A 27,644-nucleotide genomic window follows, 5' to 3' on the forward strand; every position below is an offset into this window, starting at 1 on the left:
GTCACACACCTAACCACTTTGCTACGTGTGGCTTATATACGCTCGATAGTCGGGTGGGTGTCGCCCGGGTGAGTTTAGGGTGAGCGCCGCTCTGAAGTTGCGCGACCGGGGGCGGGAAGGGCGAGTGCGCTATAGATAGGGTGAGAATTAGGGTAAGAATCACCCAAGTCGCGCCGACCACTGCACTAACTAGACCTGGCTGTGACCCGCGGGTCACCCGCATTACCCTCGCACCGAACCGCCCGCGGGGCGGATTTGCGGCCTAACCTTGGACCCTCGAAGGGTCCTCAAACAAGACAAATAGCTTAGTCTCGTCACTTACATAAGTTATGTAGATTTGCCCTGTATTCTTGAGTATTCTATTTACTATGAGTAATGCAATTGCTATTACTCAAATATATATTTTGGAAACAAACATATATGAATCTACAATACCTTACATTAGCTGGCTACCTGTAGTCAAAAGCGATAAAAAGTTTGATAATACGGCATTACTTCTATTTATTTTCATGTATACAGATGAATTACTATCAATTTATTACAAGTTCGTGGTGCTTTAATAGCTATTCGTGCCAGTCTTATGGAATCCCCTCCTGCACATATCGTGCTGTGCTCCCGCTGCCTGAAATTGAGTTCGCCACCACTAGTTCCGACGGTTCTAGTCAAATATCAAAGAGCTTAGTATTCTTCCATGAGCGGCGCAATCACTCCTTATATCTATCTGTGCACATGTATTTCTATGCGGCGGATGAAGGAATGATACTCCAAGCGAATAATTTGCTAAGGTGTCTACTGTACAGGGTAGAGGGCCTATCAGTCAGGCAGGGAAGAAGAACCAAGTCAGATTGTGGCGAGAGGGTTTCTTGAGGAACCCTTAAGAATCGATGTCGTATCATTCTATTTAGGTCACCGTCTTCCTCTTGAAACCCCCATCTCTTGTTCAACATGATTTGAAATCAAATACGAGGACAAGGCCTCTTGCGTAACAAACAAGGAGGGAGAACACGGATTTGTGTAACATGAGGGAGGGGGATATGTGAATATGTGATGAACAGGCCTTCCCGATTCAGTACAGATCACCCGGTGAATAGCTGCCGTTTCACCAAAGACCCCATGTCAGCTGGGAATAGCTTCATGAAAGATAAGGCCGTAACATAATTCTATCTAGCTGCGTCCTTTTCTCTAACGTCAATTATTCGACTCCACGTCTTACATACTTAAAGGGTGTCACAAGACCACTAAACCTTCCACTGGCTTTCTTTCTCAAACCAGCAGTGAGACCACTTTAAGACGTATCATGCTTATGCTAGGGTCCTACTGAATGGTCTGAAGATCTACATGCAGTGACACTACAGAATACGAATTAGTGGTCAGCTTGCCGAAACAAACCTTATCTTGCAGTGCAATGCCTCAATACCTAATTAGATACAACTATCGAACCTTGATCCCTAGCTATCCATACAGTATTAGTCAGCGTACAAGGAGCACTACGAAGTACCGGAGGTCAAATACTTATGATACACCACTGTATATGGCCAGCCTTGCCATTCGATGTATTAGATGTCCTATGATCGCTGCCACCAGACGGCCACACGGAAGGGGACGGCTTCGTACAAGGTACTAAGACAATCAGGTAACCTCCTTTCTTGCCTCAGAGTTAGAGCTCATAACCCACTGCAAAAAGTCAATACAAAAGATGTCTAGTTCAGACCAATGCTCAGTCGCCCTGTAGTGGGGCACTATGTCTCTTTCGATCCACTTAGCTTTACGCATATAGTCTGTATGTGTGCTCATCCAATCATGCCTTACGCTGCGAGACTTGGCACGCCTATAATTGGCTCATCCTAGCGAACATGCGTCTGACACGCCTTACAGTATCGAAAACAAGCGTTCGACGTTCATGTTTTCACTTAACTCTGCGTCACTTTCCCACCTATTTCGTTTCAGGGCCACAGCATGCGGAGCGCGCGTCACCAGTGGTTTTGCGTGAATAGTCTGCGGGACGCTAGGTATTAGGAAGTGCACATGACTTGGCGATCTCGCAGTTCCTAGGAGCTTGGGGCCCTCTCAAGCTGCGGACCCCAGGAAAAGTCGGTTGCTACACTGGAAACCAATGCGTGATTTTCGCCATGGCAGCAACAAAATGCGATCTCGTATATTTTCCTTTCAAACACTTGAAAGCCGGCAGCAGGAGCCTCTCGAAGTGATACTGTCAAAATGTGTTTTTCAAGCCGTAGGACCTCGCTGGCTGTCCCGTGCTGCGCTTACTGGAGTGTCCTGGCTTGATTCGATCTAGTTCCTGGAAACGTGCCGATTCCACCCCACACAGTACCAACAGAATGATCATCATGGGCTGCGACACAACAGCTTCTTCACCCAATATTGGAACTGCAGATTCAGACCGAAAATCTTTCCTGCTTCCTTGTTGTGTGTTGTTTTATGGCCTTAAATCTTGAATAGAGTTCGATAGTGTCACATGAGGTCGTAAATAGTTTCGCTGCTTGCAGGTATTAATCTTGTCGCAGCCAGTGATACATCACGGCAGCACTCATTCATAAGATCGAGGACGTAGCAGCGAACTATTCAAGAAAAAGTCCACACGACTATCTTCTATCTTCCGGCGGAACCAGGCAGCTGACTTTTCCGAAACCAACACTACTTTTCGCATTATCAACATGCATCTTATTACCATGTTCCTTGCTTTGGCTCCAGTTCTGGCTGTGCCTTTCAATGCTGGCGGCAACGGTGGCAGCAACGGTGGACCCGTTTGCAATGCAGGCCTGCTCTATACCCAAGCACAGTGTTGCAAGACTGGTGTACTTAACCTGGCGGACCTTGACTGCAAGTCCTCGCGTGAGTAAACAAATGAAACTTTGCTTTGCCTTCCGCCAAAATTCTAAACGATTTCTCGCTAAGCTCGATCCTACAACGGCCTGGACGATTTCAAGGCTGGTTGTGCCTCTGATGGCCGAGCTGCTAAATGCTGTTCTATCCCCGTCGTAAGTTTCCAACCCGAAGTTGTATATGCTCAATTGTATTAACTCTAAAATTTTAGGCCGGTCTCGGGTTGGTTTGTAATGACGTGGCCTGAGTCATTATGACAGGTGAAGAACTAGAAAGTACAAGAAGATTGGGGGCACTAGCCACATAGAAACTGGCGAGCGAGCCTGTTGCCAACGAAAAAGGAGAGCAAACATTAGCAGCGTATTTATAGTCACATCTTCATGAGATGTTTTCATAGTCTTTTGCGAAAGTTCATCGCTGAACCAGAAGCTCCATGTGAAAGAATTCCATGGTGCCAAACGCCGTAGAACTGCTGCCTTAGGCTCTGAAAATTGAAAGCTTTCCTCTGGTGTTGATACAGTTGCCGCACTTGCTACTACCGTTGGGAAAGTGGCAGATATTTGGATACCCACCAAACCGGCCGATATTTTCAGCATAACCGACACAGATTGCAGGCCTTGAGATATCAACACGTAGGGTTTCTGTGACTTCATCGTACCCGGGGAAATTCTTGAGATAGTACGCACCTAAGTTTCCAACTCGAGGCTCGCGGGAGCTCCACGTTCCGCCAACAAAGCGGACAAAGCAGGGACGTGAGGAATATTAGCCACAACAGGCGTGCCGGAGGTCTCAGCCTTCACAGGTCCATTAGAACGAACGGCATAAAACACAGTCATCTCATCTCTTGGCAATCTCATCATGAACAAGCATTACCTCGTTAGCAGTCTTAAGTTATATTGATCAATGCATCTATTATTGATACATTTCTGTGAACCTGAGCGCTTCAAAAGCCGAGACTGCTCGTAATCTATTGAGTTGAAGCTGCGGGGCAGAATTTCACAAAGCAGGTAAACATCGGGTTGACAGGGCCTACTGAGGTGGATGTTTGGTTCAAATTCAAATGATTGATTCAGTTTAAACCCTGAGCGATGATTCATTTGGGCAGAGCGGCGTAGAAGGGGGCAGGGAGACATTTGGGGATGAGTTGGGTGGTTATGAAATAGCAACTTTTTTCACATTTAATCCGATCCAAGAGCGTCTGTGTCGGCCTTGCCTGCTGAGGATGCCTGTGCTGCTGCAAACATCTATCAATTTTACGAGCTCTGCCTCCAACTTTGCGAGGCTTTTGGCAAACAACTTTCAGAAGCTCATGGCGCAGACATACAGCCATGAGGCCGTTTTCTACACGTCGGTCTCAGACTTAAAGTCTTTACCTAGTTTTTCTTCTTCTCACGGCGATACCAATGCATTAACAGAGTGGCCCTATATTCAAATTCAACTCAGACAACACTTCACCACCCCTTTGATCTGTTGCCGAGTACACCCACCTGTGCGTTTGGGTTTGTGCTCAGCTTTTGTTTCCAGACAGAATATTGCACACCCTTTTCAAATATAAGTTTCAGTTTGTTACCGTCTTCTTTTTACAAGATAGTCGAGGCGGAGTTCATAAGTGTTGCCATATTGATGGGGTGCGCCAAGATGTTCTTATCACGTGTTAGTCAACGCACGGAGAGGTGAAAATCTACCATTACTTGGGTGCGCATTCGAACCTACTTCTATTCAAGGGCATTTGTTAGCGGAATGCGTGGCCTGCATCATGTCATTTGATACTAGCAGGGAACCAGCCCCAGACGATATTGAGATGCTAACCAGACCACGCCCTCGTGTTCGAAGTGGCTGTCTGACTTGTCGCAAAAGAAAGGTCAAGTGTGACGAGCAGCGGCCTCACTGTCACAATTGCACCCGGCTAAGGCGGACCTGTATCTATGTGGTGTCAAATTCGCCCGGCCGAGGCGCAGATTACCGAGGCGGCCCCGATAATTTGATAAGGAAAGAGACAACTAATATCGCTGCGGAAGGTACTGTGATGCCAACTACACCATCTGGCGGCTTGTCGTTGCAATCACCATCACATCTCGCTCTTGTAGGGACTGAAACATGGACAACGCCTTTGCACCTGCTTGGATTTGGCACAGACGGAGATTTCTCAGTCCAAGATCAGTCGGGGGCTTTCGGGTTACTCGGAAGCTCAGCCAGTCCCACGCTGCCATGGTCGCACATAGCACTCTTCGACGAAGCTTCATTACGCCCAGCGCCATCTTTAACCCCTGTTATGAACGATACCACGCCGTCTTCGTACTTCCTAGAGCAGGTAGACCCACCGTTCATTGCCAACTTTGATGATATGAACTGGAAAACAATGAAACGATACATGATCGAACTAGGTTGCCATAATGTCACCGTTTCGCGGGCAATATCTGCTGTCGAGTCGCTCTATGAGACGAAGATGAACTGCAAAGATCCTATGAGTTCAATGGCATCTTATTATGTCGCAAAAAGTAGCTATGCCAGCATGCTAGAGCGGGATAGTGATGGGCCTGAGATTGTCTTGGTCGTGACCTTCCTGCTATGTTGTTTCGAAATTGTGGCACAACACGAGACCGTGCCAATTACTCTAAAGCCCGAAGGCCCTCTAGTGGACAAGCTGGAAGCCTGGGCGGACAACACAACATATGTGTGGTCTCCAGTGCTTCGCCGTCTTCAAGCCTGGTTCCAAATTCTTCACGCAAGGACGATGCATCTTGGTGGACCTGGACTTTTGTCTCCGAAGGTGGGCAGGCTTTTGAAATGTGAGTGCCGAGGTCCGACGCCTGGCCTTGGTCAACTTGGAAACCAAGCTCTCTGCCCTGAACAAGCAATTCTAGGCGATCTCTCTAACCAACTGTTTGAGTTTTACTTGGAGATATCGATGGTCAGTACTCAGATTGCGAGTCTGAATCGCCATCATCGCTCGCGAGGGTTTCAAGCAGACGAGAGAGAAGTTCAAAATGTGGCAGAGGAGCTTCAAGAAATTCTTCTTCACTTGTGGCAAAGGCGGCCGTCATTGCTACGGGTAGACAGGGATCAGTTGCAAAACAAAATATGGCCGGGATTGAGAAGTTCGATTGGTCGACTCGTTGACCTGTGCAGTGTGGCATTTTCCGCCGAGATCATATATCTGGGTCGTGCCTACGGAAAATGCTCTACCGCATCGACGGAGTCTTTGGAAGCCATGAGACAAATACACCGCATAGTGGACTCCCACTCTTGTGAACATTCTGCAGTGGATCCCGGTTTCATATGGCCGTTATTTATTTATGCTGTCGAGCATCCAGAACCAGAGCAAAGTGGGTGGGCGGTCAGGACTTTGCGCAAGGTCAAAAATCCAGTCTGGCACAGTGAGCTCGTGTCAGACCTTGCCCAGGGCATAAGTGAGGAGCAGCTTAAGCAGGCCCAGAGGGTGGATACTAGATACTTCTGTCTCAAGCACTTCAGCACCCCGCCACCATTTATCTAGACTATATATACTTATGTAGCATTATAAGACCAACCAAAGAAAAGGATGGTTCGGAAGGAGAGACGAAAAGGAGCATTCATGATGTACTCGATTCTTAAAGACATTGGCTCATAAGTGCACCTTCGGTTGTAGCCGCTTGAATTCTTGTCAGAGGACGTCTGAGACATAAACTCTTCCTTCAAAGGCGGCCAGGCTAGAGTGGTCAACCACTTGTGAACGAGTACTTAGTGCGAGGTTAGATGGCTTCAACCTGGGGTAAGATGATGGAAGCGACCACCGTTGAGGCTGGTCGCTCAGGTTCGCAACCGTAAATAAGACTTTGCCATCGGTGTCTTCCTTGATGAAGGTCAGTACATCTTCATGTTGCTCAATCGGCTGGAATCGCCCATAAATTGCGAGCCCCTTGTACTGCTTCCTGAATCGAATCACGGTCTTCCAGAACTCGAGGACACTTCCTTTTTTGCCATTCTGACTGGTAACATTGATTTCACGATAACTGTCCAACACGCGCATCCATGGAGTGACGGAAGCAGCGCAAAAGCCTGCGTTGGCGGAGTCGTCCCATTGCATTGGCACTCTGGCATGGTCTCGGGCAACCTTTTGAAGTGCATTTAACGCTTCTTTCAAAGCCGCGGGATCACCACCTGTCTGTCGCCGAATTTTGTTGTAATGGTTGACCGAGCGAATACATTTGTACTCTTCAACAGGGTAGGAAGACGGTGCGTTAACCATACCAATTTCCTGACCTTGGTATAGAAAGAGGGTGCCCGTCATCGTTCCAAGCACCAAGGCCAACATCTTGGCTGCTTGGATGCGATAGGCCGGGTCATCTGATAGAAAACGAGAAACAGATCGGCCTTGGTCATGGTTCTCAAGAAAAACCGTCGTCCAGGCATCCGTGTCCCGAATCACATTTTGCCACTTGGTCAGCTCTCGCTTGAAGTCTTTCTTGGTAAAATTCTGCAGTCTGAAGCGATCACCTGGGGTTTGACCAAGATATACCGTATCAAAGTTGAAAACCATGTCGACTTGCTTTGCTTGAGCCGAGATAAATCGCATCACGTCGGATTCATCCGGAGTATTGGGCAGCTCTCCTACAGTGAAGACGTCGTACTCATCGAGTACCGCTCGCATTTCCGAAATATATTCGTGGATGCGCGGCCCATTTGTGAAATTGTGGAAGGCCAGCTGGGTCTCATCGGCAGGGTCGGTAACGGGAGCATCCACAAAGTCCACACGCTTGGAATAGCGATTCACAGTGTCAACGCGAAAGCCATCGATGCCCTTATCGAGCCAGAACCTGATCGCTGTGTCGTAGAGGGCGCGTCGACAATCCGGATTCTCCCAATTGAGATCGGGCTGCTCGGGCGCATAGATATGGAAGTAATACTGTTGGGTCTTTTCGTCCCAGCTCCAGGTCGGGCCTCCGAAATTGCTTCGCCAGTTGGTTGGAGCATGGCGCTTTCCTGCCGCATCATATCGGGCGGGGCGCCAGATGTACCAGTCTCGCTTGGGGGAGTCGACTGATGACCGCGACTCCTCAAACCAGGGGTGGAGATCCGACGAGTGATTGATAACGAGGTCGAAGATGATTTTCATTCCCAGGGCATGAGTCCGCTCTATGAGGGAGTCAACGTCTTTCATTGACCCGTAAGGTTCGTGAATCTTCTGGTAATCGGCGACATCGTACCCCATATCGACTTGCGGGCTCTTGTAGTGAGGACTGACCCAGATGATGTCCACTCCTAGGTCCCGAAGGTAACCCAGCTTGGAGATGATGCCAGGGATATCACCGATTCCGTCATTGTTGGAATCTTTGAAGCTGGAAACATAGATTTCATACACCACACTTTCTTTCCACCACTTGGGCTCGTGATATCGCACCTGGTGTGGCATAGTCGTAAAGTTTGGTGTTTTCTTTGTTGATTGGGGTTGGTTTGAACTGTAAGTATCTCGCAATCCAACGTTACTCCCGTTCATTTAAATGCCTATGAGGTTCCTGGGATTTAGTGGCTACTGGGAACTAGCGAGCGATCGCCGATGGGATATTCTAGATTTTCTAACCCTCGCCGATCGGCTCGCTATGTTGGCGATCGGTACAAGATTTAATTGCGTGCATTGGCCTTGGCGGTAGTTTAATCGTCTAACGTGGTTCATCTGATTGGCTGTTTTAGCCGTCATATAGAACCCTCAACCCTCGGTTTTTTTCCTCCGCGTCCGATTTGCTGGGAACTCTGCCTTTCCCCGGATTAGTTGCCCCAGGCCACATGAGGACCTAGATCTGCGTCGTACATAAATACCACCGTGGGAGTCATCATTCGTAGCCAAAGAATTCGAGAAAAATTGAACTAAAATCGATTGTTTCCGAAAATGACGACGACTCATATTGACAATACGGCTACGTTCCCGAAACACCGAGACACCCTTTTGGATGAAGCTCGTTGTGCCACCCACAGCGAACATGAGCTCACCTTTCTGCGGGCCCTCCGGCTATATCCCAAGGCAGTCGCATGGTCCATGTTTCTGTCTCTAGCCATCATTATGGAAGGCTACGACATGAAGCTCGTGGGTGCCCTTTTTGCTCAACCTGCTTTCCAGAGAAAATACGGCCAGCAGTTGGCGGATGGCACATATGGAATCAGCGCTGCTTGGCAAGCTGGCCTATCCAATGGTGCTTCGGTTGGGTCGCTCATGGGCCTTCTCATCAACGGTTATCTGTCGGAACGATTTGGATTTCGCAAGACGATGCTGGCCTCGTTGGCTTTCATTACTGCTACGATATTCATCCCCTTCTTTGCTCCAAGTATCGAGGTATTGCAAGTTGGCCAGGTTTTAATGGGCATTCCTTGGGGCATCTTTCAGACCTTGACTACTTCATACGCCGCCGAAGTGACTCCGACCCATCTTCGTGCTTATCTCACCACCTACGTGAACCTCTGCTGGGTAAAGCTGCCCCGCCCCTTTTCTCTCTGTCGGTTGGTGAAGGAGTAAGATGAAAAGCATGAAATGATAAAGCTAATCATCTGAATATTAACAGGTTTTTGGGCAGCTACTCTCCGCCGGTGTTCTGCGAGGAGTACTCACGCGATCTGACCAATGGTCTTATCGCATCCCCTTTGCCCTGCAATGGGTATGGCCAATTCCGTTGATGATCGGAATAGTCTTCGCCCCTGAATCGCCATGGTGGCTTGTTCGCAAGAATCGCTTGGAGGAAGCCAAAGCGGCTCTCCTCCGATTAACATCGCCCGGCCGTATTGAGTTTGACGCCGACCAAGCCATTACACTAATGGTAGTGACGACAGAGAACGAGCGGGAATCTGGCACAGGGACTCGCTATATCGATTGCTTCCGCGGCGTGGATCTACGCCGCACCTCGATTTCCTGTTGCTGCTGGGGTATTCAAATCTTATCCGGCACGGGTCTACGCATCTACTCCACCTACTTCTACCAGCAAGCAGGACTCCCGACGGAGCAGGCCTTCACCATGTCTATTGTACAGTATGCCCTCGGCATCGTCGGCGTGTTTGTAGCCTGGATTTCGCTACCACGGTTTGGCCGACGGACCATTTACCTCTGGGGCTTGGCCATTTTGGCAGTGGTCTTGCTGGTGATTGGCGGTCTAGGTGTCGCCGAGTCTCGATCCCCGTCCCCAGCGGACAGCAGCGGTAGCAGCCGGCTTGCCTGGTCCATCGGATCTATGCTGATTGTATACACGTTCTTCTACGACGTCACGGTCGGCCCAGTCTGCTACTCACTTGTAGCGGAGATCCCTTCTGTCCGTCTCCGCAGCAAGTCGATCGTGCTTGCACGTATGACATATAATATCCTTAATATTATCAGCAACATCATCACACCATACATGCTGAACCCGTCGGCATGGAATTGGGGTGCGAAAGCAGGCTTTTTCTATGGTGGCACTTGTGTTTTATCTTTGGTCTATACCTATTTCTGTATTCCTGAACCCAGTGGTCGGACCTATGCAGAGCTAAGCATCCTGTTCCAGCGAAACCTCTCAGCTCGGAGTTTCGCCAAGACACATGTCGATCTAGCCGAGGCGAGACCGTTGGAGATGGATTCCCCTAAGAACGACTGAGTTATCGGCAAACGGCGTCGGTTATATTTTTGCTGACGGGCCTCAATTTATTCAAGAATATGAACTAGGTAGATGTTGCTGGGTTCTATGAGATACACATTGTTTAAGATTAGCTGGCAAATCTAAGTATCAAACACCAATAAATTAAAAGCCAAAGGGCACATTTACAGTATCAAATAATCATTCAAGATATGATGTATGTTATCCCTCTATTTTACCATATATGCTTTTGTCTGAAATGCATAAGCTACAGGATCGAAGGGGCTAAATGAAGCGACCGCGGCCAGCTTCTCATGGGCGTTCCAGACCTCCAGGAAATTACTATGTCACTCAAGTCATACGCAATGTCCACGGGGGAAAGGGGGTTCATAGTGGCAAGCGTATATAATGTCAAAGCGACCGAGTGCTTAGGGACACAGAAATCTGCTATGATCGTCCTTTCGAGAGCCGTCCACCCATATTTGGTTTAGTGCCTTTAATTGGGAAAATATTAGAAGGATTCAAACATAAGACAGATCCTCGGTTGGGCGTTGCAAGGCTTTTAAGGTCTAAACTCATAGAAACCCAAGCAAAAATACCAGGAGTTTAGGGATTACAGTAACAACGTAAAAAGCCTGAGGTTAGGCTCGTGATAACACGCTTGAGGCAGATCCCGTGCCATAGCTCTAGAGCATTCCCTAGCATACATTACACCTTTTAATCAATCTTGGTATGTAGTAAAGGAAACATAGCAAGTTCTTGGCCCTACGTCGATATTAGATGAGCATCTACATAAAGTCCATACGACTCCTTCAAATCCCCGTTTCCATCATTTCAGGGCTACAGCTCGCGATGCACGCGTCTCCCAGTACAGTACAATTTAGCATAGATTCGCTAGGAAGGAACTCGAATTAGCTAAGCTTGTACGAATTTAGGCTCCACGTATCGGTTCGTGAGAATCTAGAGGTAAATCTAATCTCGGATACTACAAGAACTTCGAGTTTGCCAAAAGAAATAGGATGACTACGTTTTTTTACGCCAGCGCATCAAAGGTACATCGGTAATACAAAGCCTAGCGGAAAGACATGCTAATATTGAATTCAGAGTCACTTTGACTCGCCACAAGTGCCTACAATCTAATCCTGTGCCAGCACACAGATTACTGAGAAGCTTTTCGTTCATTCCCTTTGCGAATCATTCTCATTCTTAAACCTCCCCCCTCCCGATACGTCGATTTTGGTTAACACTTGGGGTTCCTTGCCGGGGGTTTTTCAACGAAAACCAAAGGGAGCCACCCTTCGACCAGGGGACTGACATCCATATGGGAAGAAATAAGAAGATACAAGTTTAAATCTTAGCCTTTATATTAATCCTTTTACCTTCGTGCGTCAGAAGTTTTGGTCCTAAGATTAATGGGGTGCTTAAAATCCGTTTAAACAGATTGAGTAACTACGATATAACAGCAGAGTTAGAAACGGATATAAATCTAGGATCGGCTCTTATTAGCATTTATAGTTACTGATGAGTAGGCACACGTTGCTTCCGTGTCATATCAAAGCGCGTAGGTTATTGTAGCAGGCCCCACCTGGTTCGGCTCTTACAGTATGAACTTATGGATAGACCAACGAGAGTCTAGCGAACCAAATTCCCAAGAAGTATGGACACAAGTATAATTTATGATTAAACGAAAGTGTTTCTGGTGTGACAGTGCTAGTGGCCTCAAAGAAAGTCTACATATAGCCTAGTTCATAATAGTATTGGCATTTGTTCAACTCTAAGCATTCGAGCAATTTAAGGGCCTTCTGGTATCTAAACACAAGACTTAGCTCTTCAACTTACTATATAATATCTGTTTAAGTGCTATTGCTAACTCGCAGAAAAATGCCGTCGTAGTGCACTTTATCATGGATGCGAAGAAAATGCCACGTATGGGCCGCGGAAACGAATAAATTGCCAGATATTGGTTTAGGAATAGCCACTCTATTAGGGAGAACCATCAGTACGATGATTCTTCGCCATACGAAAATATTGGTAGAGCAACAATCCTCCAAGGTGATGCCCAAATTTATCCAGGTCCCAATAATATTTTGGACAGAACACCGGCGGTAATCAACGCGCCCGAACCAAATTCATTTGGTAGAGTATAGAATTTTAGCTGAAGCGGAGCAATGAGAATTTGGTGCTAATTATTTATGCCCCCTTCGCCAGGTGGAAAGGGCCTTATCGGTATTCGGCTGGGCAAATTGAAGCAACTCAGCTAGTCAGCCAGCCACTAGCACGGCCTTGTGGTTCGGGGTCTCCGGTCCTGCATTAATTGAATAGGCAATTGCTTGTTAGTCAGGTCGTATTTTCTACATTACTATCACGGAACTGGGTAATGGGGAACAAGAGTAATAACTTAGACCACTAGCTAGAAGCGCAATAGACAAGTACAAACAGGAGGAGATCAAAATGCGGCATATTCAAATATCTGTGTAAGACACGTGATAATGAGAGGGGCAACAGACTGAGCTCTCTAGGGAAATCGCTAGTCGGAACGAGTAAGTGTCAACGCGCAGCTGAGGTTCCAGATCTGATCCTCCTTACCGCATTTACAGCTTCAGGCTGGCTGAAGAACCAGGTGGGGGATTCAAGACAAGACCGTGCTTTCCACGCCCTCCACCGACTTCAAAATTTCTTCGCTCCTGTCTCATTTACCAAAATGGGCGCCTTTCGGGGGACTCCCCTAGAGCTCGAGGTAACTGGATTGGTAGGTGCTGCAGTCATCTTTCGTTTCAGTTAGTTAAACATATCAACTGGCCAATGGAGGCGATGGAAGCGTGCCTTGACCATCCGGCGCGTCCGGGGGAACTGTCAATCGAGGTGCAGGTCCGATACAGTATGGTCTGGGCGCTTAACTAGTTTCATATGCACGTCAGACTTAGGGCGATTCGGGCTCAGTAGAAAGAATTAATCGAAGTCATTCGGAGTATTGTAAGAGAGAACCTTGCTTGAATAGTTCATTATAATCTCGAACAACCTTTTCCCAGAGGATCCTACAATGAATTAGCAAGCTGAATCACCACTTATAACCAATTCCGCTTTTGAGCGCTGAACATTGACGAGCCTGAGATCCCCACATAATCTTCTAATATTTCAGTCCATAAAACCTCATCGGCTATCAATACCTATTCTGACCCAGCTACATAGATGATATCTGGCCTCTCATGCATAGTACTCAAGTCTCTGCCAGTTATTTTTATTGCCACTGCATGATTAGTTCGACCCTTGCTCGTCTGCCTGACGGTTACAACGCCAGCAGACCCAAATGACTAGTCACCAGTCACTTTTGCTCGCTTATTCTCCGTGGTGCATTATTTTCGGGTTTGCTTACCTTGTTTTCCTTTTTCCTAGATGGCGAGGTATCTATAAATGAGGGGTGCAGCAAGGTGCTTTTTTCAATTACTGTCCGACATCTGGGATCTGCCTCTTTTCCTCAACTAGTAAACTTGTGTCTCTCAGAGGATCCGCAAATATGAAAGCCGTCATCTACACTGGCGACAGCAAGATCGCAGTCGAAGATCGCCCAAAACCAGTCATTTCGGAACCCACCGACGCTATTGTTAGGGTTCTTCATACCACCATATGCGGGACAGACCTGCACATTCTTCAAGGCCACGTCCCGTCATGTACTCCAGGCCGCATCCTCGGCCATGAAGGAGTCGGCCTCATAGAAGCTCTCGGCGCAGCTGTTACGAACTTCTCCGTCGGCCAAAAGGTGCTCATCTCCTGCATTACCAGCTGTGGGACCTGTCATTACTGCCGCAGGAAGATGCCGTCTCAATGCGAGTCCGGTGGTTGGATTCTCGGAAATACGATTGACGGCACCCAGGCCGAGTACGTCCGCATTCCTCATGCCCCGTTCTCGCTGCATGCGCTGCCGGAGAGCATCGACCAGAAAGTCGCGGTTACTCTGTCTGATACTGTCCCGACTTCTTATGAATGTGGGATCCTGAACGGTAACATTCAGCCCGGGTCTACCGTCGCGATCATTGGGACAGGCCCGATTGGGTTGATGATCCTCCAAATGGCGAGGAATCTGTTCGGTCCGTCGATGACGGTGGTAGTGGGGAGGGGTAGTCCTAGACTCGAGACAGCCAAGTCCATGGGCGCTGATCATACATTCAGTGTCCTCGATGGACAGGATTCCGTGATGTCTTCAGCTCTAGCGGTGACCAAGGAGCGAGGGTTCGATGTGGTTATTGAAGCAGTGGGGACGGCTGAGTCTTTCGAGATCGCGCAAGCTCTGGTAGGCGCTGGGGGGACCATAGCCAGTCTTGGTGTCTTCGGCGAGTCCTGCGAGCTGCACTTGGAAAAGCTGTGGAATCGCAATATATGTATACATCTCATATACTTCTCTCTGTGCTAGTCATTCATTACTGACTCTTTCTCGCTAGGTTTGAGGACTCGGCTTATTGACGCTGTTAGTACTCCTGATCTACTTAAGATGGTTGAGGCCGGTGGCATCGATCCTCATTTTCTGGTCTCGCACAGTGCGTCTCGTTAACCTCGTTACACTTTGATCATGCTAATTATTGCGTAGGCTTTGCGTTTGATGATATCCACAACGCCTACGAAGCATTCGAGGCATCCTCCAAGCATGGCGCCCTGAAGGTGGTAGTCACCATGCCTGAGCTTATTACGAATGGTTTTTCATAGTTACCTTATTATATTCATTGTTTTTATTGCGGATAGTGACCCCATAGTTACGTATTCTTCCCTGCCGAATAGATGACATCGCTCTTCTTCAACTTCAGCTTCTGTATCCATTCTGTGTTCTGTATCCACCCCCGAGAACTGCTACTTCGTCGCCCGGACAAGCGAAATCCCCAGCCCATAATTCGTCACTTTGGCGGGAATACCTGGTCAGGTTTGCGTTCCTTCTAAGTTCAACAACCTGGCTCGTCTATTCGTGACTTGCTCGACGCATCGAGCCCTGCAGTCAGCAGAAGTTGTTTGTAATCATCCACCCATCATCGTTATTGCCAAAAGCATGTTTAATGTTATCTTGTATATTCCATGATAGATCGCATTTAAGGATAAAAGAATGAAATACCTATGAAGCTAAAGATGCAAATACTTAGCAGGGCTAGAATTACAACGATATACTTTCTACCACGAGTGGAGAAGGATATATAGGGCTCGGAGAAAACTTAGATCTTTCTTGCTTCGGGATTAGGGCTAGGGGCATCTAGCAAAGACCGACAGATGTTGTTCCTCTGCCGTTTAATTGTGTAGCTGCCGAGTGGTCTGCTGTTAGTATAGTTTGGACATCATCATTATTAGGTATGAAACTGGCTAATTGTCTGTGTTTGTATCAGTCATATTACATAACTATGCTTCTTTATTCTAAAATTCCAGCTTTTCCAAGTGTTACCCACGTGGGATTCTGGAGTTTCAGTATAAGCTTTAGACCTCATCCTAGTTCTGGTTTTGGGATGGCGGCGGTGCATCAGGTGGCACAAAGGGTTGGTAGAATCAGGCGTACGATATTCTATTTGTACGTGAAGAATGTGGCGACATCGCGTCGGGACGGGGAAAACAGACAAGGTTCCTGTCAGCTCAACCGGGCCCCAGATCCATGAATCACTGCGTCGCTGATACTCACCCATACTCTCCTAGAGCCCACGGACCTGTTTTCACTTCGCTTTATTCGCTTTTCTGTGGGTTAGGAAGATGCAGTCTTTCCATAACATCAAGCAACGGCCGCCCTCGGGCAAGCCCGGTCACATTTGAGGAGCTTCTTTCTGCATGCCGTGCATGGCAGCTTTGAGGCGGACTCTGGCACCGAAGGAGCCACAATGGAGGAGGGTAGACGGTGATTACTAGTTTTCGGCATCCGATAAAAAGCGACCCAATACTTATCAAAGACTAAGACTAATATATTATAAAAGGTAGACACGGATGACGGAATGACGGAAGAAACATAGCCGACATGCCGACCGATCTCGTAAGGCTTACAAATTCTGGCAGCGCTCGAACCTGGTTCGGGAATGTCAAGACTCCGAACAACCAGTCAGGGATCGAGATTATCAACATCTATACGTCCCTCATTATCACCACACGTCTTACTGCCATAGTATTCTAGGTGAGCTGACTTTCGAGCAAATGGCCTCTGTTATGTTCCACTTTGCTTATGAAGCCTATCTTTCTAGCGCATTAATACAATCGTTGCCTGGATCACGTCACGTAGGAAGCAGAGTATTTATTAGTCGCATAGTCGTCGCCCATCTCGACATATATCTCAGATCATCTGCACTTGACCATCAGGTAACAGAATATCTATCAGTCACAAAATCGTCTCTCCAAAGTCCTACATCATGTCTCATTTAGCAGCCGTCGTTTCCGCCCCCAAGGCTCCCCTAGAGGTCCAGGAGATCGAAACACCTCAGCCTGGTCCCGATGAGCTCCTTATCAAAAACGAGATCATTGCACTCATGCCAATTGACGCGAAGATAGCGAGATTCGCAATGCTTCCCATCGAGTACCCAGCTGTTCTCGGCAGTTCATTTGCCGGCACCGTCATTGGAGTCGGCGCCGAGGTTACCGGCTTTGACGTTGGCGACAAGGTTGTCGCAGTCAAGACGGCCGGGACCACCGGGAACAAATACAGCGCCTTTCAGAGGTACGCGGTCTGCCGCGCACTGACGGCTACCAAACTACCGAGCGATGCCGCCCTCGACACTGCGGTTCGCCTGGTTGGCAACTTGGCCACCGTTTCTGCTTTGTTCAATGCGAATTTGAACTTGGCAAGACCCGGTCCCGGCATTTCAGCACAACTCCAAGGCAAGAGAATCTTGATATACGGAGGGACTTCCAGCCTAGGTAGTCTATCGGTCCAGTACCTCACGCAAGCCGGGTACGACGTCATCACAACAACCTCCCCCCGACATGAAGCTTTTGTATCCCATCTCGGCGCCTCTCGAGTCATCGACCATACCCAGCCCTTCGAGACGACTGTCAAAGAGCTCGTTGCGGCGGGCGCTTACGATATTGTTGTCGATACCATCTCGAATTCGGAGACAATCAAGATCACGGGAGAAGTTCTTGCAGCGCAAGGAGGAGGAAAACTTTATGCACTCCAGCCCGCGTTTGGCCCTGAAATCCTGCCTGCGGGTGTTACACGCAACTTTGAGAGTTGGTCGCTGCTGCTGGGCAAGGAAGAGCATGCAAAGTTGCTCGAGTGGACTTTTGGCACATACTTTCCGCAAGCTCTTGCCCAGGAGAGCCTGATCCCTGTCCCCGCGAGAAAGATCCCTGGCGGACTCGCCGGATTGGACCACGCATTGGACGTACTGATCAGGGGAGTCAGCAGCGAGAAACTGATCGTGGACCCTTGGGAATAGAGATATGAGATGTATGGTACTGCTACGAGGTTCGTGTTGCTTATGGCTAGGAAGTTAGTCGATACTATGAGTGGGAAATAAGGATGTATCTAGTGTCTATTGCTTTTTAGAGAAATAGGTCTTAGTATATCTTAGGCGTAGTATCCAGAGGGTAATAAGTACTTAAGCTTTTAACATCATAACTAAGATTCATAGTCTAGTGTACTCTCAGTCTATAGCCAAGTAGCCCGAGAAGACAGAGAAAATGTCTTGCTCTCATTATATTCCGCTCTTGGTGTTTGACCTGGGTGATTTTTATGGATAATACCAGCTATTACGGATTGCCCGTACAAGTTCCGAACACGAGCTATGTTCAGTAACAGTCGTATAAATGATGATACAGGAGTTTCGCTATTACGGAGCTTCCCATAATACAGTCTAGTTGATCTTGGCACCGGGGGCCAAGAAACAATCAGAGTGTAGGCGGTGACAGCAGTTTAGAGACGTACTGTAAGCCTATCTGTCTTCGCATTTGGCTTTGTAAGGCACGGACTGATCGGACCGACCGCAGCATAGAACGTCAGTGCGAAAATTTTTCTGAGGTCGAACCGATGAATTGCGCCAAATTTCAGCCTAAGTAGAGCCCATCTGTGGCGCGGTCGTTGATTCAGCTTACTAAAACGTCTACCCTGACCAATAGCTAGGTAAGCTGAATAGTTAATGATAATTAAGTTCATTGGCTAACTTCAAGTACATTTGTACTCTGGATTATCAATCCATTTTCGGTCGGCAAGCGAGCACGCGAGACGCATTCCAGAACACTATACGAAATGCGACATCTTGGGAGGAAGTATCTCAACAGGAAGTTTATTTGTCTTCACGACCTTTCGTACTCAGAGCAAAAAGACCAAGGTAACACGACAGCGCGGGAAGTTTCTTTTTGGCAATGGCAATTGTTGTTGACAGAAACTCGAGACGCGTGTGGCCCTCGCAATCCCCACGTAGAAAGTTAACATTAGTAATAAAGTTTCACAATACGTGCTTTTTCTGGCCTTTAATGGCGCTTATCGTCGATTCATCCTAGGAAAAACGCCAGTTTCCTAGTTTGGCCAGATCGCGAACCCGGTATTGGCCTTCGGCGGAGGAGATCGAGAAGACCCATCTGACCCACCAACTTCGACCATAGGGTAACGAGGTTCTTCTGCAGTATAGAGGGACAACAACCCGCGAACTGGTCGAGACTAAATGACCAAAATAGCTCTATTTTCTCTTGCATCTTGAATCTCTGCCAGCATGGCCTCTTTCGACGGGACCGTCAGTTCTCCGCGTCATCCATATGGGAGACGAGAAGCCCTTCCCACAGGTTACACTGGGCGCTATCACTGGGCGCTATCACTGGGCGCTATCAACAAAGACAGTAAAAAGCATTACAAAATCACTTCTTTGTCTTTGTCATGAAAGTTTGCTTTTTACTAAATATAATGGATCAAGGTTCCTTCCACTACGCTAACACCTTTAGAGAGGAATCTGCCCACCCTACTGACACTAATGCCTTGGATGCCCCGTAACAGAGACTCTGCCAGTGTCCAAAGCGCTTGGATGACCTTAACTTCTGGACGCCTCGAACTCCCTCATCTGATTACAGATGAATAAGCACACCAAAGGGATTCCGGATGTGAAGAGCTGAGTTTGACAGCCATCCATCCAAATCGGAAGGAAAATGTCGATAGATCCTTAAGTTATGACGCTGCATTATAAACTTAGCAGCGGAAAAAGCTTAATTTTCGGCGGTGAGATGAGCCTCTCGCGTTGCGGCCCAGAATGGCAAGTTCAGTGGATCATAACCGTGCCACCGCCCTTATATAGCAAAGCCTCCCAACGGGCCCCGCTCTCGTATTGTTTTGGTTCAATCAAGATCTCTACGTCCAAAATCATCAGTCCCCGCTGAAAGGTGGGGGCCCAGGATACATGCAGCTTGTTCCAGTATCTATGATGCCGCCAAAAATTCAATTTAGTACACATCAACACAGTCCAGGCAAGCCATTGTGGAACACGGGGTCGATCCTTTTCTTTGAAATGATGCGTGTTCAGCTATATTGCACTCTGCTGAATTTTGGAAATCATAACTGAGGTGGCGTAATATCCAGATGACAGCTACATTCCATCGTCTGTGCAAGGAACATTTGGAGAATAGAACCGCCATCCACACCTCAATTATCAGTATTCTTTGCGGTCCCGGCAAAGCAAGTATCACGCCTCATGCAAATGCTACATGGAAAATGCGTTGTTCCACCATTTTCCAGTCACTTACCATAGCCACCAATAGGAGCAACGATCACCTAGGGTTCACCGCCGCCATTGCCGTAGCAGACTTTTGAGTAGAAAACGACTATACCTCACACCTTCAACGGTACTTCATTCTGAATTAATACATTATTTTAAAAATGCAGGCATCTGGATACATTAATGCGTATTTGAACCAAAGACCTACGACAAAGCAGCCTAGGAAGGTGCCTTGCTAAGCATCATCCTGTGGACTGTTATCCTCAAGATCATCCGAATCCCCATCTGGCATGACTATGCTGTTAAGGAAAGTAACCTATCACCTACAAGCAAGAAACCCCAAAAAGTGGAAGGGTTCAAGTCTAAAATCACGGAGAATTGTGGCTAATTTCGACTACTCCACTATACGATGGCACAGTGTTGGACCCAGGCGTAGGCAGAACCACGCCATGTCATTTTTTTCCCGAACTAGTCGGGTGTTTACTTTCCACTTTCAGCCACTTTGCGAGGTTCGGCTTACAAATCTGCGCAAAAAGGAGGTTGCGTTTCCTGATTGGCTCATGCGTTACCAAATATCAACCATCGGATGGACCCCTCAACCATTGACAGGTGGCTACGAGACCGGATTTCCAGCACCCAGAGCACCATCGTGTAACACACGCTAAGTACGGGAATGAGGGTCGATCCTTGGGCTGCTGCCATTCCCAAATCTCCACAATTCTGTATAAGTTTCCATGTTTTATCTCTGTTTTCGTAGCAAATCAAGGATTCAATGGCTCGACTGAGTGGATGTTGGCACAGGAGTGAAAATCTGCCCCTGTCAGTGAGGTGAAGTCTATTAAAGCAGGGTGTTCCAGGTGTTCCATTTGGAGACTGCACTTATCATTCACCCAACACACATACTCAAAGAAGCAAATCACCTCCTTTCACAATGGAAGCTATAGACCAAGTCGTTGAATCCTTCCTTCGTCAGGATGGACCCCCCCTACCTCGCGTCACTCTTGGTGCCGTGAATCGAGATGGTAAGTCTCCTATGGAAATGGTGTCTACCTGGTCGCCGTGTCTCTAAAGAAGCCTAGGAACTCTACACTACGCCAAGTGTTTCAGTGGTGACTCGGAAGAATCTTCCAGAGCTGATGACGTGCATTGGATTGCATCTGCAACCAAATTCATCACAAGCATCGCTGTCATGCAGTGCGTTGAAAGTGGCCTGCTGGACTTGGACGCAGACATATCCTGCATTTTGCCTGAGTGGAAGCATCCCAAAATCTTGATTGGGTTTAATGAGAAGGATGAGCCCCAATTCCGACCCGCAAAACGGCCACTCACTCTCCGGTATGCTGCCTTAGACATCACACTCCACAAGTTTCCAGTCGCTAAGCCTAGGTTTTACAAGACTTCTCCTGACGCATTCAGGTGGACTAGCCTACACCTTCATGCATCCGCTGGCGGTTCGCTACCAGGAACTTCAAGGCGAGCGACCTCTATTGCTGCAGACAATTGTATGTCCATCCACTGTCAGATATTGACACATTTTATTAATAAATTCGTAAAAAGAGGGAATCATTCCCCACGTTTCTGGTATTTGAGCCTGGAGAACAATGGCTATATGGTCCTGGACTCGAGTGGGCTGGACTGATGGTGAGTGCTTGAAAGGCCCAGCGGCCTGAATACATTCGCGCCGTGAAACCCAACTGACGAGAACACAACCAGGTCGAGTATGTCACCGGAATGAAACTAGGCGAATATATGAAGAAGAATATGTTTGATCCTGTCGGAGCTAGCGACATCACCTTCCATCTCAACGAGAGATCAGACCTTCAGTCGCGAAAAGTGAAGTTGTGGGAACGGGATAACGACGGACTGAAAGAGGTCACCGACTTTTGGTGGCCTGAGCCGGTCGTCGATGACATTGGAGGGGGAGGTATTTACGCAAATGTTTTTGAGCTACTCAAGATCTACCTAGGTGTTATGCAAGGCAAGTTGCTGCGACCAGAGACTCTGGAACTGATGTTCAAGCCGCACCTTGAGAGCCGCAAGAACTTGGATAATCCAGAGGAGCACTGTCTGGCGAATCGCAATGCCATTTACAACGCCGTCCCCAACTACGTCCCTGTCGACTATGGGCTTAGTGGTTTGGTCAACACTGTTGAAGTTCCCGATTGCCGCAGTAAATATTCGCTGTCGTGGTCTGGGTTGCCGAATTGCTACTGGGTATGTATTTGTCACCACAGCTTGCTGCTTGTGGCTTTTAAAGCTCCGCTTCTCTCAGTCTCTGTACTTGTTATTGACTACTGATATCTCCACAGTGGGTCGACATCAAAAAAGGCGTCGCTGGTGTGTACTTGTCCCAGCTTCTCCCAACGGGTGATCAAAGGGCTGTCGAACTTCTGGCCGAATTTGAGAAGGCCGTTTACGCTGCCTTCGAATGATCGCCCGTTTTTTCGCGGTCACAAGTGCGACTATCCGTGGCTGGGTCTCTTTCCATGCCCATATTTGTACATTAAATTTCGGATGGGGTGCGTCGGAAATCAGGCCTGCTTTTCACGAAAGCCCAGGCAATTGCCCCCCTAAGGATCAATTGTTTACATCAAAATCGATTTTCATTTGTCGATCCTCTTCTTCGCGTATCAATGTTTATCTCATTCTACTCAAGATATTCACGGGCTTGGTACGCAATCTAAAACTTTGTCTTGTATTTCAGTCGAGATCCAATAAACTACAATGGCAAGTAACATAGTGAGCTCTGCGTATATGCCGTATACACGTTGTTACTTCCGTTCGCAATTTTTCTCAAACAAAATTTTACCAGATCAGGCTTTGTATGATGGTTGGCCGGGCGTAACAACAGGAATGCTTGGCACTAAGTACTCACCTGGCGAAGCCACCAAAAGGGGCAATGTCTGAAAGTTAAACTACTCTAGACCGCCTTCGGCCTAACAACTCTACGTTCCCCCTAATGGCTCATCGGACGTCTTGTGAGTCGATGGAACTTCGAGTGCAACCGCCAGGTTAAAAGCTTTCCCCCATGCAGTCAGCCACACGTACTACCCGCATAGAAAATATGTGGTCCTGGAGATCAAGACGCCACTTGTACCTCGTGGTGGACGTTCAACGGGTAAAAACCAGCCGTTCCCTCATCGCCAACGGAGGAGGCCAACACCCCGGCAGCGAGGCCTCCCAATTTCTTTAAACAAAATTTCTATCTAAAATGACCTAAATTGCAGATTGCGACGTTTACGTGATTTTGCACAACCAAGGTGGGGCTTCGCCATCAGCCTGATCAATGTAAGGGCTACCTTGAGAGCTCATATTTAGACGCCCCTACAGCACGCAACAATGGCATGGATAATACAATTTACCAGTGGTACCACTCTTCCCATCATGGCCATGATTTGCCTTCACTCCCACAAATATATGAACCGAGTTATCCGACCACCGAAATTTGAAGCTGCAAGAGAATATTCTTGCCAGGCCACAGGGTCATATGTTGGGGTTGAAGTCTCAACTTTTCTAGGGATCGTACGAGATCTCTATGCTATTATAATCATTCAGCATACTTAAGCTATTAAGTAATCATATTATAATATTTACGAAATCAGCCTCATTCGCACCGTAGCCATATTGCCTGCTACGAAATCGATTTTTTATTACAGCATACCATAGCAACGCTACAGTCGTGATGAGCACCCCCTATAAGAGATTTATTTAGGTTATTGACTTGTTAAGGCCTTATGTATGGCTCATCCGTCTCTACAAACCCGAGCATATTTGAGGCACTACAACTTGAACGAAACCAGAGTTAGGAAAGACCGGATTTTTTTTTTTATCTTTCTATCTTGCTTAATCTCTATTTTATGGAGAAACCATGATGACTATCTTATTTACATGGCAGAGAAGATCCACAAGACCCTCTCCAGTAAACCTTGCGCGGATCCACTCCTGATTGTACATACATACACATGTTGAGTCAAAGTCTCGCATTCTAATCGAAAACGGAAGGGATGGCGGATTTAATGTGGGTTTGAACCGATTATTCTGCAATTTTATGGGTCAGGATTCCCCACAAAATCCACCGTGGTTCTAGTAGGCGCTCGCTGGTGCTAGCTATGTCATGTGTTATGGTCGTTAAATATCATGCCCACCTTTCAATTCGGCCACGGTATTCTCATTTTCTTCTTCGAACCAAAAAAATTAGAATTAAGAAATCAGCCTAAAAATGTCCGACGACAACATCATTGTGAGCAACTGGAGTCGTCTCATGCCCAGCATACCGTTATATACATTAGGTAGTTCGTGCTTCCAGGATTGCTGCAAGGTATATAATCACGCCCTGGGCGACCAACCACTGGCCTGTGTCCAGCCTCGAACAGAGAAGGAGATTTCGCAAGTGATACAGTTCTGCACCACCAAGGCCATCCCATTTTCGGTTCGCTCAGGCGGCCATGATTTCTACGGTCGCTCCCTTGTCATCGGAGGTATTCTCATCGACATGCGCGCGATGGATACCATCGTGCTTGATCCTAATCGAGACAGTGCTCGAGTCGGCGGAGGTGTGATCGCTGGCGCCCTGCAGGAGACACTCAATTCCCACGGCCTCTTCACTCCGACTGGACAGGCAAAGTCCGTGGGATACGTCTCGTGGGCATGTGGTGGAGGATATGGTTTCTATGTTGGAACTTACGGCTTCGGAGTCGACCAGATCCTAGGGGCTCGAGTGGTACTGGCGGGAGGCCATATTGTTGACACCAACCAAGAACCGGAATTGCTCTGGGCTCTACGGGGCGCTGGAGCAGGCACGTTCGGTGTCGTGACTGAGCTTCGCGTGAAGGTGTATACAGTGCCGAGATTATATGCGGGCTTCCTTGCTTTCCCTCTTGCCGACGCCGCAACCGTTCTTGGCCGAGTCGAGAAGCTCCTGAACGAGAATTTTCCAGATGAATTCAGCGGAGACGCCATTGCCGCGCATCCCGGAATGACCCCGATACCGGTATCCGAACCTTCCTTTATCTTCTTTTGGTGCTGGACTGCGAGTGACGGAGACCTTGCACCGGCAAAAGGTTTTCTCGGTAAGATGGTGCAGTTCGGCACAATTTTGGGCAACACGGTGACTGAGAGTAAGAACCAATCTCCAAGATTCCGAGCAGCCGAGCCGATTCCTGCAGGGCAGTAATTTCAGCTAACAGCACGCTCAATTTCTAGCCACCCCGGCTGCCTACGGCATGGGCGATTGCTCGTCAACCACTTTCTTTCGCAGTCGGAATGTCGACCGACTACAACACGGATTTGGGGCCATCCTAGCACGACAGCCTCCACCGCAACCGCTGTCAGCGGTAATCATCCACAATAACCATGGAAAAGGGGTCCGGAATGGGGTCGCAGATGACGTTGGGGCGGCCTTTGCGAACCGGTACCAGCATATCATTCTCGGTCTCCATGGCGGAACTAAACCAGCCACCGTTGATGCCCAGGACGTTGCAGAAGTAACCACATGGGTCAAACGGCTGGAAGAATCGATTGATGAGTATGGGATTACCTTGCAAGGCGGATTCCCCAGTTTCTTCCCGCCAGATCAGGTGGATGTAGAATGGTTCTTCGGGGTGAAGGGTGCGGCAAGACTGCGGGGCTTGAAAACACGCCTGGACCCGGAAAATCTGTTTAACCATGCGCTGCCGAGACTCAAGGTCAAAAATTGAAGCTGACATTTACCATTTTTTTTCAAACCGTTTTTTATCGTCATGTGGTGTGGGAATCGCAGCTTCCATGCACGTGTCGCTCAAAGGCCCTACCTTTTCCCGGTTTCGATGCCGCTGGCTGGGATCTTGGCCGACTTTTGCCTGATTTGTTGACTTCGTCACTGTTGATTTGGCATATATAAACGGGTGTAAAAACGGGCGGCAGTGTGGGAGTGATAGTCAATTTACCGAGTCCTTGATCATGCAGTATTTTCCAATTTTTACACGTCGCTATTAGTTTATAACTTCGTATTTTGGGGCCGAGTCTGTGGAACTACTTCTTCGCCTCCACGTGATCTGAAGGTTGGGCTTCGCGGTTACCGTCAATTTCAACCTTCAAAATGGGGTACGTACAAACCCACTTACAAAATCCGGACCTGTCGTCTCAGAGGGCTATTAAGGCCTGATTTTCCTACGGTCCGGTGCGAAAGGAACAAGACACAAAGGCAAGGACTATGCCCTTTGCCCGTTTGCGTTTCGGGCCAGTAATTAACTCGGCAGGACACGCACCGTCCCCGAGCACACTCCAGCACACTTCGGCAGAGTCCGCGAGAAAGACGAAGAGCAAACTCGGCTGTCAACAATGCAAGACAAAGCGTGTCAAGTGTGACGAATCCTATCCGACATGTCGGCGGTGCGCGCGTCTAGGTCTGATCTGCCTACCTGCCCCACGCCTCACACAGTGGCAAGTCGAGACGCCTTGGTTCTCGCTGCAACCTACGGCAATTATTAATCGACGATTGCTACAATACTGGCTGGAGAAAGTCAGTCAGATGTTGGTGATTGACCCTGAGGACAACCCGTTTTCATTCCCCGCCTTGGAATATATTCCCCAATCACCTGCACTTGTTCATATCATCCAATCGCTCAGCGCCAGCCACGAAAAATATTTCTCTGCACACAGCCCCATCATCGCCCTCGAGGAAAGAGGCAAAGCCCTTGTTTCCCTTCGGAAGGAGGTAGAGCAGAACCAGCGCAAGCCACAAGCATTTCTTCTTACCACTATGTTGCTGTCTTTGGCGCAAAGCGCCGATTGTGACATGAAGGATTACGGCAAGCAGCATTTGTTTGCGGCTCGAAATTTAATCAACAGGATGCTCCAGAACGCCTCTGACCTGGTTAACGACCCTCTAGCCCGGCTCTGTCTTGGGATGTATCTTTACTGGGATATGTGCAGCGCGTTTTTGGTAGACCCGGAAGAAGACCAAATTATCGATTCGCTTAATATGTCAATTGCGATCCACAAGATGGGTAACTGGCACCATCCAATGTACGGACCGTGCACCGGCCTTCTTTTCATATTGGGAAATGTGGGAAGATACTGCCGGCAGATTCTAGATTCTAGGCACCGCAATTTCACCCAAGAAGCCATATTTGAGCAACAGCTCTACTGCTGGCAGGCGTGTCCTCCAAACATTAGCCTAGGGCATCTATACGAAGCATTTCGCAAATATGGCCTCATTTTTCTTTATCGAGCCAGTGGTCAGAACAATCGTTTCACGAATCCGGATATGATGTTCCAAAATCAGCAATCCTTGATTCAGAAATATGCCGAAGACACTGTCCGCCATCTTATGCAGATACCAGCAACCTCAAATTACCTTAATTTCCAATCACTTCTTCTCCTTGCCACTGGGGCTGAATTGGCTGAATCAAATAACTTCCTGCGAGATGAAGTTCGCGAGAGACTTCGAGCCATGTATTCGCTGAACCGGCTTCCTACCAATCTTCATGCTCTTCAACTTCTCGAAGAACTCTGGTGTGCACGAGATAACGGCAATACATCATTCTGGCTCCAGTACATGCTGCAAAAAGATTGGTATCTGCTTTTAGGATAATTCATCTTTTTA

The 27,644-nt window shown here is 48.0% G+C and overlaps 10 protein-coding genes across 10 annotated transcripts, besides 2 other annotated features; 9 read left to right on the forward strand and 1 right to left on the reverse strand.

Annotated features, from left to right (window-relative positions):
* Positions 1 to 2,675: 2,675 nt before the first annotated feature.
* PENARI_c015G09970 (uncharacterized protein) lies at positions 2,676 to 3,091 on the forward strand (the record flags this gene model as incomplete). Its single annotated transcript, XM_022633881.1, has 3 exons — positions 2,676 to 2,853; positions 2,917 to 2,999; positions 3,056 to 3,091. 3 exons carry the CDS (start codon positions 2,676 to 2,678, stop codon positions 3,089 to 3,091), a joined length of 297 nt encoding a protein of 98 aa, XP_022486451.1.
* A 931-nt stretch (positions 3,092 to 4,022) lies between these two features.
* Positions 4,023 to 4,088: a sequence feature (Short protein (PENARI_c015G01357, OGE51003.1) was converted to a misc_feature.).
* An 80-nt stretch (positions 4,089 to 4,168) lies between these two features.
* Positions 4,169 to 4,174: a sequence feature (Short protein (PENARI_c015G01357, OGE51003.1) was converted to a misc_feature.).
* Positions 4,175 to 4,870: 696 nt separating this feature from the next.
* Positions 4,871 to 6,340, forward strand: PENARI_c015G04384 (uncharacterized protein; the record flags this gene model as incomplete). Its single annotated transcript, XM_022633757.1, has 1 exon — positions 4,871 to 6,340. The coding sequence occupies one exon, from the start codon at positions 4,871 to 4,873 to the stop codon at positions 6,338 to 6,340; it is 1,470 nt and encodes a 489-aa protein (XP_022486371.1).
* A 147-nt stretch (positions 6,341 to 6,487) lies between these two features.
* PENARI_c015G06771 (glycoside hydrolase family 13 protein) lies at positions 6,488 to 8,236 on the reverse strand (the record flags this gene model as incomplete). The annotated part of the gene is made up of 1 exon (XM_022633807.1): positions 6,488 to 8,236. The coding sequence occupies one exon, from the start codon at positions 8,234 to 8,236 to the stop codon at positions 6,488 to 6,490; it is 1,749 nt and encodes a 582-aa protein (XP_022486213.1).
* A 474-nt stretch (positions 8,237 to 8,710) lies between these two features.
* On the forward strand, positions 8,711 to 10,433 carry PENARI_c015G11742 (uncharacterized protein; the record flags this gene model as incomplete). The annotated part of the gene is made up of 2 exons (XM_022633920.1): positions 8,711 to 9,283; positions 9,378 to 10,433. The coding sequence occupies 2 exons, from the start codon at positions 8,711 to 8,713 to the stop codon at positions 10,431 to 10,433; spliced, it is 1,629 nt and encodes a 542-aa protein (XP_022486347.1).
* A 3,493-nt stretch (positions 10,434 to 13,926) lies between these two features.
* Positions 13,927 to 15,110, forward strand: PENARI_c015G06192 (putative zinc-containing alcohol dehydrogenase; the record flags this gene model as incomplete). Its single annotated transcript, XM_022633795.1, has 3 exons — positions 13,927 to 14,788; positions 14,849 to 14,944; positions 14,995 to 15,110. The coding sequence occupies 3 exons, from the start codon at positions 13,927 to 13,929 to the stop codon at positions 15,108 to 15,110; spliced, it is 1,074 nt and encodes a 357-aa protein (XP_022486422.1).
* Positions 15,111 to 16,771: 1,661 nt separating this feature from the next.
* On the forward strand, positions 16,772 to 17,797 carry PENARI_c015G02889 (zinc-binding alcohol dehydrogenase family protein; the record flags this gene model as incomplete). Its single annotated transcript, XM_022633724.1, has 1 exon — positions 16,772 to 17,797. One exon carries the CDS (start codon positions 16,772 to 16,774, stop codon positions 17,795 to 17,797), a length of 1,026 nt encoding a protein of 341 aa, XP_022486209.1.
* Positions 17,798 to 19,069: 1,272 nt separating this feature from the next.
* On the forward strand, positions 19,070 to 19,429 carry PENARI_c015G03939 (uncharacterized protein; the record flags this gene model as incomplete). The annotated part of the gene is made up of 2 exons (XM_022633745.1): positions 19,070 to 19,193; positions 19,296 to 19,429. The coding sequence occupies 2 exons, from the start codon at positions 19,070 to 19,072 to the stop codon at positions 19,427 to 19,429; spliced, it is 258 nt and encodes an 85-aa protein (XP_022486470.1).
* A 1,561-nt stretch (positions 19,430 to 20,990) lies between these two features.
* Positions 20,991 to 22,491, forward strand: PENARI_c015G10943 (serine hydrolase domain-containing protein; the record flags this gene model as incomplete). The annotated part of the gene is made up of 6 exons (XM_022633903.1): positions 20,991 to 21,081; positions 21,139 to 21,394; positions 21,456 to 21,561; positions 21,617 to 21,700; positions 21,773 to 22,273; positions 22,369 to 22,491. The coding sequence occupies 6 exons, from the start codon at positions 20,991 to 20,993 to the stop codon at positions 22,489 to 22,491; spliced, it is 1,161 nt and encodes a 386-aa protein (XP_022486428.1).
* A 1,787-nt stretch (positions 22,492 to 24,278) lies between these two features.
* PENARI_c015G04022 (FAD-binding oxidoreductase) lies at positions 24,279 to 25,755 on the forward strand (the record flags this gene model as incomplete). The annotated part of the gene is made up of 2 exons (XM_022633747.1): positions 24,279 to 25,176; positions 25,262 to 25,755. 2 exons carry the CDS (start codon positions 24,279 to 24,281, stop codon positions 25,753 to 25,755), a joined length of 1,392 nt encoding a protein of 463 aa, XP_022486264.1.
* Positions 25,756 to 26,249: 494 nt separating this feature from the next.
* On the forward strand, positions 26,250 to 27,632 carry PENARI_c015G11438 (uncharacterized protein; the record flags this gene model as incomplete). Its single annotated transcript, XM_022633915.1, has 1 exon — positions 26,250 to 27,632. The coding sequence occupies one exon, from the start codon at positions 26,250 to 26,252 to the stop codon at positions 27,630 to 27,632; it is 1,383 nt and encodes a 460-aa protein (XP_022486341.1).
* Between the last annotated feature and the right edge of the window lie 12 nt (positions 27,633 to 27,644).

This window comes from Penicillium arizonense (genome assembly GCF_001773325.1).
Source record: "Penicillium arizonense strain CBS 141311 chromosome Unknown PENARI_contig015, whole genome shotgun sequence".
NCBI lineage: Eukaryota > Fungi > Ascomycota > Eurotiomycetes > Eurotiales > Aspergillaceae > Penicillium > Penicillium arizonense.